The 17,678-nt window shown below is 37.3% G+C and overlaps 1 protein-coding gene across 6 annotated transcripts in view; it reads right to left on the bottom strand.

Moving 5' to 3' along the window:
- The window catches only part of LOC114322461 (uncharacterized), a 186,561-nt gene that overhangs the window by 63,202 nt on the left and 105,681 nt on the right, over positions 1-17,678 (bottom strand). For 2 of the 6 annotated variants that reach the window (XM_082920871.1, XM_082920872.1), the window contains 4 exons: positions 15,973-16,099; positions 13,723-13,786; positions 13,462-13,590; positions 6,876-6,965 (listed from right to left, as the gene is read on the bottom strand). The exons of 1 other annotated variant lie outside the window; for it this stretch is intronic. In XM_082920871.1, the coding sequence (XP_082776997.1) occupies positions 6,876-6,965; positions 13,462-13,545 (174 nt within the window). In that variant the 5' untranslated portion in view covers positions 13,546-13,590; positions 13,723-13,786; positions 15,973-16,099. Of the gene's footprint in view, positions 1-6,875; positions 6,966-9,368; positions 9,446-13,461; positions 13,591-13,722; positions 13,787-15,972; positions 16,100-17,678 lie in introns of those variants that run through there. 3 more of the 6 variants (XM_082920873.1, XM_082920874.1, XM_082920875.1) reach the window with 2 other exon arrangements.

The raw sequence follows: 17,678 nt of genomic DNA on the forward strand, positions 1-17,678 counted from the left end.
CTACTTAAGTCTGTAAGTTGCTTCTTGTCTACCGATGCACCTTGCCAGCAAGTTGTTGGCACCACGAAAATACAACTCTCCTCTGAGGAGCAGAAATTATGCAAGTTCTGCTGGTCTGATTGTTCCTTGGCCTGTTTTCAACTGTTCTGTTGGATTATATCTGTTTTCCATCCCCCAGCATCTTGCTCTGTATGTTCTTCAGCTAACACTGCTGGTGTTGTTCTTTTCTCGATGACGATGGCTATACTATCATCTGGTATATCCACCTTTGCCCCCAGTGTAGCCAAGGCATCGGGGAAACGGTTGTGTGTTCGAGGGGTATGCTGGATTTCGACATCATCAAATTGAGTGAGCTACCCTTGAACCACGGTGTGATACGGGCCCAACAGAGGCTCCTTTAAGGCGAAATCACCTATTGTTTGCCTGACAACTAACTCGGAGCCTCCCAAAATTTTCAACTTGCGGAGTCCCTTCTTTTGGGCAGCGATTCAAACTTGCGATTCCCTTTCAGCAGTGTCCCAAAGGAAAAGGTTATCTTAGCATGGACTGGAATGAACCTCTTGAGGTATGACACTTTGCCTAGGAATTTCTTCAAAGCATTTTGAGAGTGTGGTGGTGGCATCTGCATGATTGATTTAATTTTATCCCCATCTACTTCAATCCCCCGCCGGAGTACAAAAAAGCCAAGGAACTTGCCGGCGGTAACTCCGAAGGCACACTTGAGAGAGTTCATCTTTAGGCAGAATTTGCGGCACCGCTGAAAAACTTTTTCCAAGTAGTAGAGGTGTTGGTTTGCCTCGGTAGACTTGACCACCAGATCATCCACATATACTTTCACTTCATGATGCAACATGTCATGGAACACTGCAGTCATAGCCCGTTGGTAGGCTGCCCCCGCGTTTTTCAAACCGAAAGGTATCACCGTATAGAAAAAATTTCCCAAGGGCATTCTAAATGCCATTTTTTCTGCATCTTCTGATGCCATTTTGATCTGATTATAACCACTGAACCCATCCATAGAGGAGAACATCTTATGGCCTGCAATAGAATTGACAAGTGTGTCAACATGGGGCAATGAAAACTCATCTTTCGGGCAGGCCTCATTCATTCAGGCCGGGAAAGTCTACGCAGACCCTGATCTGGCCGTTTTTCTTCTCCACAGGCACAATATTTGCTAGCCAAGTTGGGTACTGTATAGGCTCAATAAACTTGGCCCTCGGCAACTTTTCTACCTCTTCCTTAATCTTTGCCTCAAGGTTAGGGTGATACTTCGAGCATACTAATTGGCCTAGAGTTAGGAAAAATATCCAGGTGATGGGTGACAAGAGACGGGTCAAGACCAGGCATCTCATCGTATGTCCAAGCAAAGACGTCACTGTACCGCTTCAGTAGTGTTATCAATTCTGCCTCAACTGTTGGAGCCATTGTGTCCCTGATGAACACGGGCTTGCTCTGCCCTGGCAAGTCACTGAGGTTGACCTCAGCAAGCACCTCCTGCTGCGGTTTGGGTCTATCTTGCACACATTCAGGGACGGGTTCAAGTGTCTACACCAACTCTTCTTGGGACTCGTCATCGTCACATGTATTTGCCTCGGGGCCTTCCTCCCAAGGTATGAAGCCTACCCTCCAAGACCCGTCTTAGGTAGTAAACTGTCTTACCGCCCTCCCGCACCTTAACAATCTTGGGCGGAGGACTTGTGGACTTGCTGCTTCTCTTCTGCCCACTACTTTCTGGAGCAGCCCCTGCATCCCGAATGCCTTCCCATTTTGGCAATTTTACTCCTGCAACTTTACCAGTCCTTGGAGTTTCACCCGTTGACAACTCAGTAAAGAAAACTGCATCCAAATAGTGTGCCTCATCAACCCCAAATGGCTGTTCAAACGCATTTATATGGTTACTGTGCGCTTTCCCAACTTTGCCTTCACGCATTGGTGATAACTCGACGGGATAGCTCCATATCGGTGCATCCAAGCTCTGCTAAGTATCATGTGGCAATTTATGTCCGCTTCAATCACATGAAACTTGGTTGCGGAATAGATCTCACCAACTGCTAAGCCCATGACCACATGGCCCTTGGTATCTTTTTTCTCGCCGCCAAAACCCATCACAGTGATGGGTTGGCGAACCATCCTGGACTCTGGGATCCCAACCTTTGCAAAGGTGTCAGTAGTGATGATGTTTATGGACGCCCCGGCCATCAAGGAAAGCACGCTTGAACTCTACATCACTGATGCATGCTGTGACAAAAAGAGGACGATTATGGGGAAATGGGTATGCTCTGTCTGCTTCTAAAAAGGTAATGGCCCCATAAGCTTCCTGGATGCGCCGAGGCATATACTCCTTAGCCTCAGAAACTTCATCATGGCCCCACACGCTTGAACTCTACATCACTGATGCATGCTGTGACAAAAAGAGGACGATTATGGGGAAATGGGTATGCTCTGTCTGCTTCTAAAAAGGTAATGGCCCCATAAGCTTCCTGGATGCGCCGAGGCATATACTCCTTAGCCTCAGAAACTTCATCATGGTGCACTTCAAAGATATTAATGAGGGCTTTTGTTGTTTCCACCTCGGCAGCTTGGCTCAGCCCCAAATGGTCAAAGAAGGCGCGAAACTTAACAGAGTTTTGCAAGGCCTAGGCATTAGCATCCTTTGCGAATTTTGCCTCTGTAGGTACTGTCTCAGGGAGCTGGCCGATTGCAATTTCTTCTAACTCATCATAGTAAGACGCCATATGCACTTGATCATGCACAGGCCCGAGATAGCCAATCTTTCCCTTCTCCTTGTGGTTAGGATAAGGGTCGTTCCGCACATGACAGTTACCGACATCTATGAACTTCAGCTCATTTGCGTCAACTTTCTTCTTGAAGATACTTTCCAAAGTCCAACAATCCCTAATAGGGTGTCTGGTGGTTCTGTGATAGACACAATAATCCGAGCTTTCTTTGTCCTTCTTAGTTGGAGGGACATTAACTAGAGGCAAGGTAAGTTCACCATCAGCTACCCATTCTTTAACCAGAGCCTTAACATTCTCAACGCTGCAAGGACATGGATTTCTGTCCTCATAACTCTTTCTCTTCCGAGAGGACGTCGCCTTCCCTTGCGAGCGGCTCCCTCCTGCAGAGGTTACCGCAGCAACTCTGCTACTGCGAGGGTAGCGGTGGCTGTCACGAGATCTGTGCAAGGAACCAGTGGTATTGAGGTTCCTAGCTGTCTCAAATGGTAGGCAGATTATGATTCACCAAGAAAATTTTGTAGTCGCGTATGGCACCCCTCCACACATATGCCGACTAAATGGGCCTCATCCATTAGTTCATGACAATCAATAGCCTTATCTTGGAACCGCTTAACATAGCCCAGTATATCTTCACCCCCCCTTTTGGACATTTCGCCAAAGGGTGAGAGTTGTAGCTTTCTCTTGGACTTGGAAGAACTTCGTGTGGAACTTGTTCACCATCTCCTCCCAACTCTTGATCGAGCGAGTTGGGAGCCAAGTTCACATACCAGCTGCAAGCCCTTTCAGTAAGTGGACTTGGAGAACTCCCGAAGGCGCAAAGAGCGGTCACGGTCATGGACACCAAGAGTTTCAATGAACCTCACCGCCTGTTCTCTGGCATTGCTTTGTTTCCCATCAAACTTAACAAACTTGGGCATTGTATACCCAGTTGGGTATGGCATGGTCAATATCTCCTGAGAGTATGGGGCCTTCACATCTGAGTCGGGGAGAGATGGGAGTGGCTTCTTGCTATGCTCTTGCTCGAGCATAGCTTGTACATCAGCTAGAGTAAAAAAGTGAGTGGGCTGGAATGGTCCAGTCTGCTCCTGGGTAGCTGAACCAGCGGCCACACCGTTCGCCTGAAGTACCGCTGGAGGCACCTGGATTGGAGCCCAAACCTCAGGGAACAAGTTAGGCACTGGGTTTAGGACTGCTACGGGCGGAGGTGTTTGCGCTGGAGCTGGTCGAGAAGCCATAGCCATAACAGCCTTAATGAGAGTTTGCAAAGCTGCCAGGATCTCCCTCTGCATATCCTGGAGTGACTGAACTGCCTCAATCACAACACTGTGGTCACAGTCCTCCGCATGTGCTACTCCGCCATTTGAAGAGCCTTGTTGAACTTCATCCTCTGCCATTTTTTTCCAGTGAGGTATGTAAACCACTATGGGTATGAACCATCAACAAAGCAGACTCCCCAGCGGAGTCGCCAAAAATGTAAAGGGGTTCGAGGTTAGAGAAGGTAATTAGAGAGGCAAAACTATGCTAATGGTCCAAAAATGGTGGAAGTGGCTTGAGAATGAGCAGCAGCAACTGTCTGGAAGTTGGAGAGTGTGCAGCTGGGTGAGGGTAAAGCAAGTAGCTCAAGAAGAAATGTATAGCAGTGCCAAAATGGGCAGCATCTACCCCAAATCCCCAAAATTCCTCTTGTTGAACCTTGGGAAATGGGTCCTATTTATATAGGCTTTTCCTTGGCACCAAGAGGACACCAAGTGGCCAAATAGAGAGAGGACATGTGTCCTAGAGGATCACATGGAATATTCTGCCTTGAGCTACTAGGCTGAAGGTGCCACGTGTTCTTTTGCATGTACTGTGTACTATCTGTTTGCCTCCGCAACTACCTTTTTGAGCCTCAGCAAGTGTAGTTGCGGCAGGAGTGTTTGGCGCTGCAACTCCCTCTTGAGCCTGAGGAAGTGCAGTTGCGACGGGAGCGTATGCCGCTGCACTTGCCTTCTCAGCTCGAACCTCAGCAAGTGCACTTGCAGCGATAAACTTTGCTACTACACTTGACTCCTCAGTTCTACTTGGCCACTACATGCATTCTCAGAACTCCATTAGTCTGCTATCGACAATGTTCGTGCTCACCGCAGCGAAGCCTTCACCCTTAGCCACCTAACCACAAACTCCCCAACTTCCCCAGGCGAAGGCCACAGCCAAGCCTGCTATCAGCCTTGCTGTTCCTTAGTACCAAACCCAAAGGGCTTCCTTAGTCCTGCCTGTGCCACTAAGGCAGGTCTATGACCTGGGTAATGGAAAGGGAGTCCCTTATGCTAGGGCTACCCTGCTCCCATCTTCGCGGGATCGTCGCGGTAAACTGGTACCTTGGGCCTGCTATCAACTCCCACCAATAAGTCTTGGGGCCTGCTATTAGCCCTGGGCTAGTAATGCCTCGAGGACTGCTATCAGCGCCAGGCATTACCCTCCTTGCAGAGGGAAAGCTTTTCCCAGAGACTGCTATCCCCTTGGCGAGATGTTCCCTCCGCAACTTGGTTGCGGCGGCAGTAGTTGCTGCGGCAGTCATTTCCCGTGGCAAGTTCAAATGGCATAACCGGCAATATTGGAGATGGCGGCGCCGACAAAGTGCCTCTGCAACTTGGGCGCCTCTGCAACCTAGTTGCTTCGGTTCTCTTCTTCCCTCAACTCCAGGTAGCGACGGAACCGAGAATACTTGGAATGGCAGCGCTAAGACAAAGTGCCTCCGCAACTTGGTCGTCGCAACTGTCACCTCTGCAACTTAGTTGCTTCGGCTTTCTCTTTCCCTCATCAACTTTGGATGGTGGCGGAGCCGAAGATATTAGGAATGGCAGCGCTGAGGCAAAGTACCTCGGCAACTTCCCCGCTGCATGTATTCCCTCTGCAACTTGACCGTGGCATGTGTTCCCGCTGCAACTTGACTTCGTCATTTTCCCTCGTGGAGTCTATTTGGACCCTTGGCGGGTCGGACCTACTCCAACCCACTGTTGGCCCACTTCCCTTGGACTTTAGCCCATGCTCCGTTTTCATTCCTGGTCGCCTCTTTGCGACGACCTCAGTACTTAGGCCCACACTTAATTTGGGGTTTAATTTCTGACCCTCTAAAAAAACAGAACGTAGTGGCTAGAAATAGTGCTGAAGCTAGATCAATGGCTCATGGAATTTGTAAAGCTTTGTGGATCGAGAGATTATTGGAAGACTTAAAAATTCCAAGAACATCACCAATGGAAGTTTACTGTAACAAGAAGGCAGCAAATGCAATTGCTCATAATCTTGTTCTTCACAACAGAACTTAGCATGTGGAAGTCGACAAGCACTTTATCAACGAAAAGATTGAGAAGGAATTGATCTACATGTCTTATATACCCACTGCGGAGCAGATTGCAGATGTTCTTACAAAGGGACTACACAAGAAGCAGTTCGACCACCTAATCTACAAGTTGGCCATGGAAGACATATTCAAGCCAACTTGAGGGGGAGTGTTGGAAATGGGAAGAAAATAATTCTGCCAGGATATGGCTAAATTCTTTAGGATATCACAACTGTAAATATCTAGATTTAGTCAATACTATAGAATAGGAAAGTTTATATTTAGAATTAGAATTAGTAACTAAATAGTAGCTAATCAGTCCTCAGAATCAGTAGCTAATCAATCCCTTATTTTATGCCATGTATCTCCTATTAATAAAGGTACTGTATGTACATTGTTTAAATATGAGAATAAGAAATATTATTCTTTCTAGCTTTCATTCAAAATAATAAAATCCAGTTTTCCAACTAGTACCAAGCATGTAGATTTTAAATTTCTGAAACAATTTAATTAAGGCATTTCAAAATGGCCTATTTGACTGATCAATAAATTAATGGAAGGAAAATAACACGGTGTAGCTTTTAATAGAGTAAATAGAACTTCAATTGGTGAACAATAATGCAAGACCCCAAATGTTCTAGCAAACACTCACATGGGTGTTGGTCCCACACCCATGTGCGTGGTAGATTTTTTGGCAAATTTTTGCGTATCCCTAGGCATTTTGCTCATTGGTGAAATATGGCAAGAGATGAAAACCACAAAAGAAAGACATGAAAAGGAGCATAATGTAACTAGGGAATCCTGGAAAACAAACTCACTTGGTAAGTCAACGAGAGATGGAAATAAGCTGAACAAATGATCCAAGAGACATCAATGCTAGAAGCCCACTTAGAAACGATTTTTCTGATCTGCATCAAAAAAGAAAACAGAAAAAAAAAATATATGTATGAAAGTCAGTAATGCCCTTCACTACAGATTAAGTCCACAGTATCTCTAAACGCATTCTTTTAGACCCTCCTTTTTGAAATTAAACATATGTGTGTGTCAAAATTTCCATTAAGCTCAATTAGTTTCAATACGAAATTACTATACCATATTTTGTTCCAACAAGGTTAGGAAGGCGCATAATAACTTTAAACATACAAAATAAGGTGTGGCATCACATAAGCAACAAAATTTATTTCTGAAGTAGCATTGACAAGACAAAAATAAAATAAAACTACAATTATGAATACCAATATATATGAAGGGTCTTGCTAAAAAGTGCCCTGGGACACGAAAAGTAGACCAAAAAATAAATTTGAAAACACAAGACACTTCTTATTAAATTCAATGTAGTTTTTATTGAAATTAATGCACTTCTTTTAACTGTTTGACCTATTTTCAAGACACTTCCTTATTTCAATCCCAATATTCAGCACTTTTAACATTTGTCATATACAAATATCAAGTTATAAGGACACAACAATTGCACGAATTATAACTAAGATCATTTCAATAAAATAAATGAAATATATCTTTTAAGAATGGAACCAAAAAGATGACACAAGGAACTTACTTCTCTACATTTCATGAGCTTTAGCATTAATGGGAAAAACTACAAATGCAAGACTGATGTTAGAGGAGGGTAAGTTACCAAAATATTTGATATACATGTTTCATATTTCTTCTTTTCTACTTCTAAATCTGAAAATTCAGTCAAATAAAGAAACTAAATCCTATGCAAAGAATCATGCCAATCTCAAATCATACATAAGGGAGTAATGTACGAAAATTAGTTAGAAGTTTTCTCTTGTTAAGATTTCGAAAGTCAGTGTAGCAGCAACAACAGGGTCTAAAAATTCACTGCAATCAAACATTGGAAGAGTGATTTTCAAATATGATTATCATATGATATGCATAAATAGAGAATAATTGTTAGATGAAATTATAATTTCATTTTTTCCCCACAAATAAACTATTGTGAAAGGACTACAAACTAAACCATCTTTACCGGCTCAAACATGAATGAATGAAGGGGTCCTCCTACTAGGATCAACATCATGTAGAACCACCTCTCCAAAATAACGAAAAAATAAACGAATTTTCTGAGTAAAACTGTAGAATAAAAGAACAATGCTTACATTAGCACATATGTAAACATAATGACGAGGGGAAGAACTAGGAGAGAGGTAAATATTAAGCACCAAAAATACTTCAACATTCCAAATAAATAGTAATTACAAGTTAATAACACCTGCAATAAATTTATGGTCATTTTTTTCCATGTTTTGTTGGTTCTGTTTTGAATGAGAACCATCATGGCTCAAGCTTTGACAGCTTCTTAAGCTAGACAAGGTCTCTTCTTTTTTTATAACAAAACAACTAACTCATTGCAGCAAGCAAACATATAAATTCTTCTCAAAGAAAGTATTTTCTCCCCCCAACCTAAACGATGCATTGTCCTCAATGTAAAAAATGAAATCACAAAGGTTATGAGATTACCTTAAATAATGAACTATGTCTATATATATATATATATATATATTTTTTTTTTTTTTTTGAGCGTCAACAAAAAATTTATTAAAAAAGAAAAGATGAACCCTGAACCTGCAAGGGATTATTGCCAAAAACACAAGGGAAAAAAATTACAAACAAAAAACTAACAACTCCTAAAAGTAACATTGCTTTTATTATTATGTTTATGGGTCTCGATAAATAGGGCCTTTTAATTCAATGGACTCCTCTCCTCTTCAACTGGGAAATTCTCCAAAACTGGTTTAAGACGTTAGCCAGTCACTTTAAAAACATTACCATTCCTGGGATTTTCAATCTCAACTTCCCCATGAGAAAAAACAGTTTTAACTATGAAAGGGCCGGTCCATCTAGATCTCAATTTACCAGGAAACAAATGTAGTCTAGTTTATACAAAAGAACCTTTTTGTGAAGGCTCAACAATTCATTTGAGTACAAACAATATTAAATTAAAAACATATCATATACAATGACATGGGGAGGACAAGTCAATCAACCTGGGGCCCTTTTTTCTTTCAAAACAGCACCCCTTTTCTGCTCCCTTATCTACAAAAATATTAAATTAAAAACATATCATATACAATGACATGGGGACGACAAGTCAATCAACCTGGGGCCCTTTTTTCTTTCAAAACAGCACCCCTTTTCTGCTCCCTTATCTACAAAAATATGAAATCTTGCCTTTAGGCAATAGCAATATTATCTTTTATTCAATGAAAAGCTACAAACACAAGACTGTTGTGAGTAAAAAGGAATATATATTATGTAGAGGGTTAGAAAATTAAGATAAAAATTACCATCTTGTTACGCTGAATTCAAGCAGCCCAAGTACCCTTGACAACATTACGGTCAGATCTAGTGTTCTTGCTATTATCTAAGTCACCCAATATATATTACATAAAAGGAACAAATAAGGAACAAAAGATGAGTAGTAATTAAAAGGAAAAATAAATAAATATTTGAAGAGCAGAATCAAAATATAAAAGGACTGGAGGTACAATGAAATCTTGTATAACCTTTGAGAGAAGTTTTGTGGATGCTATGAGATGATTTCAAAGCAAACCAAGTCTTATGGGCCTGGTTGAGCAATTTATATTGTTGATGGCTAAAATGTAGTTTTTCTAAAAATTTAAATTAAATACATTAAATCACAATTAAATATAAATTGAGAGAATGAATATAATATCCAAAATTCCTAGAATAACTACATAATTTTAAGCATTCATCACACCTCCCAACCAGCTTTAATTTTAGAACCTAGCAATTAAGGCGACTAAAATAAAATCAAAAAGAAAAATAAAAGCAACTACTCTAAACCACTTCCGCAAGAAATCACGATTGAATTTAGCACATGCAACAAGCCCTTAATCCAATAGATTACCCCTCATGGACGAGTTAAAGTTTCATGTTTCCAAAGATGTTACCCACAAATATCCAAAAATTTCTTTACTAAAACGACTTCTTTCATTCTCATGCCAAGGTTAAAGAACCAGCAATGAATTTCACAACCTCAAAGTTCAAAAGACTAGCAGCAAGTAAAGATATTGCATGACATTCAAAATTTGGAGTGTGTGAAAAAAGTTCAACCAACACAGACACAACCTTAGCCTTAAAGTGAAATATAACCCAAATCTCTTTTTGAAACATGCTTCGACTCAAATCTCACCAGTTATTGCACTCAACAAATAAATCACTCGGAATATGGTGCAAAAATTGCTCTCAATGTATGCGAGTAGAACAATGTAAATCAAAGGCAAAATATCCCGCATACTAATTTTTTTGAAAAATGCTAATATGAAAGAATAAATAAATAGTCTCATGAATGGAATATCAAATACTGAGAAATAAAATTTCTAGAAATGTCACCCACAAACATCAAAAATTTTCTTTACTCGAAGGATTTCTTTCGTTCTCATGCTAAAGTTCAAGAACAAGTCATGAATTTCACAACCTTAACAAGACAACCAATCAAAGTTCAAGACACTAGCAGCAAGTAAAGATATCTCATGACATTCAGAATTTGGCGTGTGTGAAAAAGTTTAGCCAACACACATACAACCTTAGCCTTAAAGTAAAATATAACCCAAATCTCTTTCTGAAACATGCTTCGACTCAAATCTCACCAGTTATTGCACTCAACAAATAAATCACTCAGAATATGGTGTAAAAATTACTCTCAATATATGCGAGTAGAATAATGTAAATCAAAGGCAAAATATCCCGCATACTAATTTTTTGGAAAAACGCTATAATGAAAGAATAAATAAATAGTCTCATGAATGGAATATCAAATACTGAGAATTAAAATTACCACACCATCACCCCAATCCATCATGTCCACTTGTAAACTATACCACACTCAAGATCAAATAGGACTTTTATTTGGTTGTAATGCTTGGGTTGAGGAATTACGAAAAAATAATAAAAAGCCAAAGGTGAATAAAAAAAGGACGTCTGAGAGACAATTGGCATAAAAATAAACACAATTAGAGCATTATTCCAAATGCCTTGCTCTTTCTATTACTTTTCTTTTTGTTTTTTTCAACTTCCTCCTGCTTTTTTTTTTTTCTTTTTGTTTTTTTTTTTCCCTTAGTTGAACACAATTTATTTCTTCTTATTTTTTTTCAGCTTTTCTCCTTTTTTTTTTCAATTTTTTTTTTTTTCAAACAAATTTGCCATTGTCAAACTCAAATAATCCCAACATATCTACAAAAGTAAAAAGAAAGTATGGGTTGTGGGGTTAAACAAAGAAAGGCTAACATAAAGGCTCAAATTGGTTTCTAATGGCTCATGAAGTAATAATAAAAGAAAGAAAAATAAATTAAAGGCTCAAAGAAACAAAGATGGCCTAAAATCATCTCTCAAGAATTAGTATGGTCCTTCAACTTTCATGATCTCAAGGGAATAAAAGTGTCATAACAAATTGATTTATTCTCAGCATTCAACCAAAATGAAGAAATAATGAGACTAAACAACAAATTAATGTCCTTCCAAAGAAAATTAAGAGTAGATGTATAGTAACCCTCCAATAAATGATTGGCACAAAACTCACAGGGTTAAAAGTCTCCACTATCATTCTTCAAGATTTTCAAGTCATATCCACTGATCAACTAAAAATCATATTCATGTGGCTAAAGTGCAGTGCAATTATTTCCAAATACGAACACATGAAATACTTTAACAAAGTAGCTAGCATACCAAACTTCAACACAATTTCTCAAGTTAAAGCAATAAAATACTACAAGTATGCCGAATCACTCAATGCATAGAACAATACATTACCATGCACACCTTTTATTCTTTTTTTAAACAAAACAACAAACTCATTGTAGCAAGCAAACATATAAATTCTTCCCAAAATACGTATTTTCTCCCCCCAACCTAAACGATGCATCATCCTCGAGGGAGTAAAAAGTGTGATAACAAATTGATTTGTTCTCAGCATTCAACCAAAAATGAAAAAATAATGAGACTAATCAACAAATTAATGCGCTTCCAAAGAAAAATTAAGAGTAGATGTATAATGACCCTCCAATAAATGATTGGCACAAAACTCACAGGGTTAATAGTCTCCACTATCATTCCTCAAGATTTTCAAGTCATACCCACTTATCAACTAAAAATCATATTTATGTGGCTGAAGTGCAGTGCAATGATTTCCAAATATGAACACACGTAATACTTTAACAAAGTAGCTAGCATATCAAACTTCAAAATAATTCTTGAGTTAAAGCAATTAAATACCACAAGTATGCCCAATCACTCAATGTATAGAACAGAAGAATACCATGAGCACTAAATTTTTATTTTTTTTTAACAAAATAACTAACTCATAGCTGCAAGCAAATATATAAATTCTTCTCAAAATAAGTATTTTCTCCCCCCAAACTAAACAATGCATTGCCTGAATGTAAAAAATAAAATCAAAAAGTTAAGGAGATTACCTTAAATGATTAACCATGTCTATATGTGCCATTGCCTGCAAGGGGTTAGCGCCAAAAACAGAAAGAAAAAAAAATACAAACGAAAAACTAACAACTCCTAAAAGTAACATTATTTTGAATAACATGCACAAACCAGATCATTGGAAATTTTAATCAATAATTTTGAACAACTTTTTGAATGGAGTAAAGGAAGTTGGAATCATCGATCGCTAATTATCTAAAAACTACGAAAATGGTGTTTTTAGTTTCTACAACGCGCCACAACAAATGAAACACAAAATTCCAACAAAATCTCTACAAAAGAAGAGATAAAATTGCATAAGATAATACATGTATTAGCAGTTCACTCTTTGCATGTTTTTTTCCACATGAAACTATTAACAAAGTTTTTTTTTCCCACTTTTCCTTCCATTTCTTTTTCCCTTCTCATACAAGATCCACCGGATGCTTATCTTGAAATATAGCTCAAATTATTGGAAAGGAATTTCCAAACCTCACACATATGTTAGAACACTATAGCAATCGCAATCAAATACTTCACAGGATCAATATAAATAAATTATATATTACATATATATATATATAACACCACGTATATCAGTATAACCAATTGCCCTATTTTTGTTTCATCATAGAGTAGTTGAAAAAGGCGTCATTTCAATACATTATGTAAAAAAAAAACCTATGAACTACTCAATTCTCAATTCAACAGCACACCCAATTTTCAAACAACACAATTCAAATAATTTTGGTTGAAACTCATAGTAAATTGTATGAATCGAATCATGCATCATACAATTCTAGCACCATACTAGTTGGAACCTGTAAAAGCGGTGTCAATAGAATTATTTTGATCAGTTACTCATGAAATACAACATCCATTTCCAAGGAATTCTAGCAATGTAAGTGAATTTATTCTTCAGTGATAACTGAGATTAGAAATTACATGGTTGTCGACTCTGCTAGCTGGTGCCGAAGGCAAGACGAGATCTGCTTCCAGATCAGGTTGAAGATATGCAAGCACCCCCATCACCTTCTATCTCCATGCCCATGTTAGCTTCCCAAGAATCACGCTCTGCATCACAACATCAAAAAGGATAAATGAAAAAAATAAAAACTAAAAAAAACTAGGGCCCAATTTAGTCTCCATTTCCAAGCAATGGCAGCAACATAAGTGAAGGAATTCTTGAGTGATAACTCAGATTACCTGGTTGTTGACTCACAGCTCAGTTGAGGAATTCTTTAGTCTTCATCACTTGTGTTACTACTCGCTGGTCAGTTGCCATTGAATAAAAAAAGGTCTACATTAATCGCCCAAAAAACGCATGGATTTATTATATATAGCCCAACAGACATTAATTATGTAGCAACTACCACCAATAAACTACTAAGTGAATTTTTAGACCATGTTGTAGAAGCTACACTGAAATTTCGAAATCTTAGCAAGAGAAAACTTCTAACTAATTTCCCTACATTACTCCCTCAAGTATGATTTGAGATTGGCATGATTCTTTGCTTAGGATTTAGTTTCTTTATTTGACTAAATTTTGAGATTTAGAAGTAGAAAAAAAGAAATATGAAACATGGATATCAAATTTTTTGGTAACTTATCCTCCTGTAACATCAATCTTGCATTTGTAGTTTTCTCCATTATTGCTAAAGCTCCTGAAATGTAGAGAAGCAAGTTCCTCATGTCATCTTTTTGTTATGTTCTTAATAGATATATGTAATTTATTTTATTGGAATGGTCTTAGTTATAACTCGTGTAATTGTGGTGTCCTCAAGATATTTGTATATGACAAATGCTAAAAGTGTTGGATATTAGGATTGAAATAAAGAAGTGTCTTGAAAATAGGTCAAACAGTTAAAAGAAGTGCATTAATTTCAATAAAAACTGCATTCAATTTAATAAAAAGTGTCTTGTGTTTTCAAATTTATCTTTTTGTCTACTTTTGTGTCCTCGAGACACTTGTTAACAAGACCCTTCATATATTGGTATTCATAATTGTAGTTATATTTTATTTTCGTCCTGCCAATGCTACTTCAGAAATAAATTTTGTTCCTTATGTGATGCCACATCTTATTTTGTATGTTTAAAGTTATTAAGCACCTTCCCGACCTTGTTGGAACAAAATATGGTATAGTAATTTCGTACTAAATCTAATTGAGCTTAATGTAGATTTTGACAACTAAACACATATGTTTAATTTCAAAAAGGAGGATCTAAAAGAATCCTTAGAGCCTGGTGTCAAGAGAAAATTGAGAAACTAATTGGCATGAGTAGTATTTTATTTTTGAGTTACGACTTATGTCTACAAATTGGCTTTCCTACTTGACAAAAAAAATAAAAATAGAATCATCTTTACCGACTCAAACATGAATGAATGAAGGTCCTCATACTAGGATCAACATCGTGTAGAACCACCTCTCCAAAATAAAGAAAAAATAGACGAATTTCATGAGTAAAACTATAGAATAGAAGAACAATGGCTACATCATCACATATGTAAGCATAATGATGGGGGGAAGAACTAGGAGAGAGGCAAATATCAAGCACCAAAAATACTTCAACATTCCAAATAAATAGTAACTACAAGTTAATAACACCTGCAATCAATTCATGGTTATTTTTTCCAAGTTTTGTTTGTTTCTTGTTTGGTTGAAGGCTATTTTTTATAAAATTAAACTTCTAAATAACTGAAAATCTCGGCGGTTGCCTCGCCCTCAATCTCCATCAACATATCCAAATTACATGGACTACACTAACAGGAATTGCAATGTATGTAGAACTCTGAACGTGAAATAAAAGCAAAATTAAATAAGATGAGACAAAAACAATACACATTTTTTAACAATGGAAAAGTGGGGACATGCATATAGGAGTCACCCAAAAAAAAAAAAAAAAAAAAAAAAAAAAAAAAAAAAAGAGAAACAACAACATTATTTAATGGGAACTGCATTTTTATAACTAAAATCTATAGCGGCAGTGATGGAAAATTATTTGTACATCCACAAGCAAAGATGTAGGCAAGTTGCACCCTGCCATGACACAATATACATTGAATGCTTTGATTTTCAAGCTTTTCCAATAGAAGCCTCAGAGTAATACCAAAACAAAACTTGTCTCAATTCTACTAAAATAATTTTTTTCCCTCATAAGAGAAAATTTGGTCTATAAATAGAGTAGAAGTTTTCACTGTAAATAGGGGAACCAATGCACATATTAAAGCTGAAACACATATTAAAGCTAAAGCAGAACATGAATTTCAAAATTACTATACAGAGTGAAAATATTGTGACATGCATCAAGAATAGAGTCAAAGTGAAAATATTGACATCATGCAATGCTATAGCAAAATACACATCAAGAAAGAGAGGAGAGATAGTGATAGTGGTGATTAAGAGTTTGATGAGGGTGTGTGGTCATAAAGCAATCAATGGATAGAGAAATCAATACCAGTAAAAGAAGACCACTAGAGGTTTGAGATTGAGAAATCGAAGCCACTGAGCATTGAAAAATCTTGTTAAGTTGCAGATAAACCCTAGCTCTGAAATCTTCAACACACTTCATGAAGCTTGTTCACCTGATCATATTGAAATCACATAAACAAAAATAATCACAAGAATAATCAAGCAATTTTATACAGATTTCAATTAATCTCAAGCAATTTGAAGCAAAATTTAAACAATTCTCCATCATCAGAAAGACGATTTCAGAAAAATAAATAACTAGATTTCAAGATGCATGATGGATTTCAGACGATCTCACACTTCTTCTTCTTCGTCTACTTCGTCTTAGGGTTTGAGTGTGGTTTAGAGGGTTTCTGCTGCTTCGTCTAAGTGTTTTTTTGTGCTTCGTCTTCATGTTCTCCATCAGAAAGACGATTTGAATGAGTCAATTTCAAAGGTTTTGGGTTTCTCAAATGGATAGAAGCTAGAGAGATCGAAAGGGTTTAGGTTTATGGAGAGAGAGAGCAGCGATGAAAGATAACAGAGAGAGAGAGAGAGAGAGAGAGAGAGAGAGAGAGAGAGAGGCGTCAATAAACAAAGGAGTGAAAAGAGAGACCCTTATAAAACCCTAATTTTGAAGCAATGGAAGATTAGCGAGAGAGAGGGGTCTAGAAACAAAGGAGGGAAAAGAGAGTGAAAGTTGTGAAACCCTAATTTTTAACACGTTACCTTGGGGGTAAGTGGAAGCAAGCTTCAACCAACCAAGCTACCTTAAAATGTTGATATGGAGCTGGAATTAATAATATATATATATACTAGTGTATGCCCATACCTAAAGGCACGGTATAAATATTGTTGAGATCAAAATACAGTTATAATTTATATGTATCATGCTAAAATTTGTAAAATCTGTAACTTTTTTTGATAAAAATACTAAAAAAATATAAAGAAATATTCATCTTATGGATTAAAATATAATTTATCTAATTTGTTGCGCAAAAAAAAATTTTGAGGTCAAAATATAAATAGATGGTCCGTTTGGTTTAGATTTTCAAATAATTTTATAATTAGAGTTTGGTTGTATATTTTGAAAATAATTTTTACAAATTTGAAATTCAAAACTTATTTGGTTTACAGCTTTCAAAAATAATTTTTAAAATTTTCAATATGTATTTTATTACTTTTAGTAAACTTTTTAAATATTTGGGCAAATTACATATACACCCCTCGAGGTTTGGTTAAATTACAGATACCCCCCTGAGGTTTCGAAAATTACATCCCGCCCCCTGAGGTTTGTATTTTCATAACAATTTACCCCCTGAGGTTTATATTTCATAACAAATTACCCCCTAATTTCTTATGCAAATATAGCATTCAGGGGGGAATTCGTAATTTCTCAAACCTCAGGGGGGTATCTGTAATTTAGCCAAACCTCGAGGGGTGTATATGTAATTTGCCCTAAATATTTTTATCAACATTTTTTACTTTTTCAGATCCATTCAATCTGAATACACTTAAAAATTATAAAATTTAGAGTAATGTTATAAAATTTACACTAAAAAATTTTTAAAATAATTTTTACAAATTTAAAATAAAATTTTATAATTTTGCATGATTTATGTATTTTAAGTATTTGAACTCAAATTATAGTAAATAATACATTTTAATTATTTTTTTATATTTTGTATAAAATAAATACTAACAAAAACAAAA

Source organism: Camellia sinensis, chromosome 3 (genome assembly GCF_055761805.1).
Source record: "Camellia sinensis isolate YWXY chromosome 3, ASM5576180v1, whole genome shotgun sequence".
Taxonomy (NCBI): Eukaryota; Viridiplantae; Streptophyta; class Magnoliopsida; order Ericales; family Theaceae; genus Camellia; species Camellia sinensis.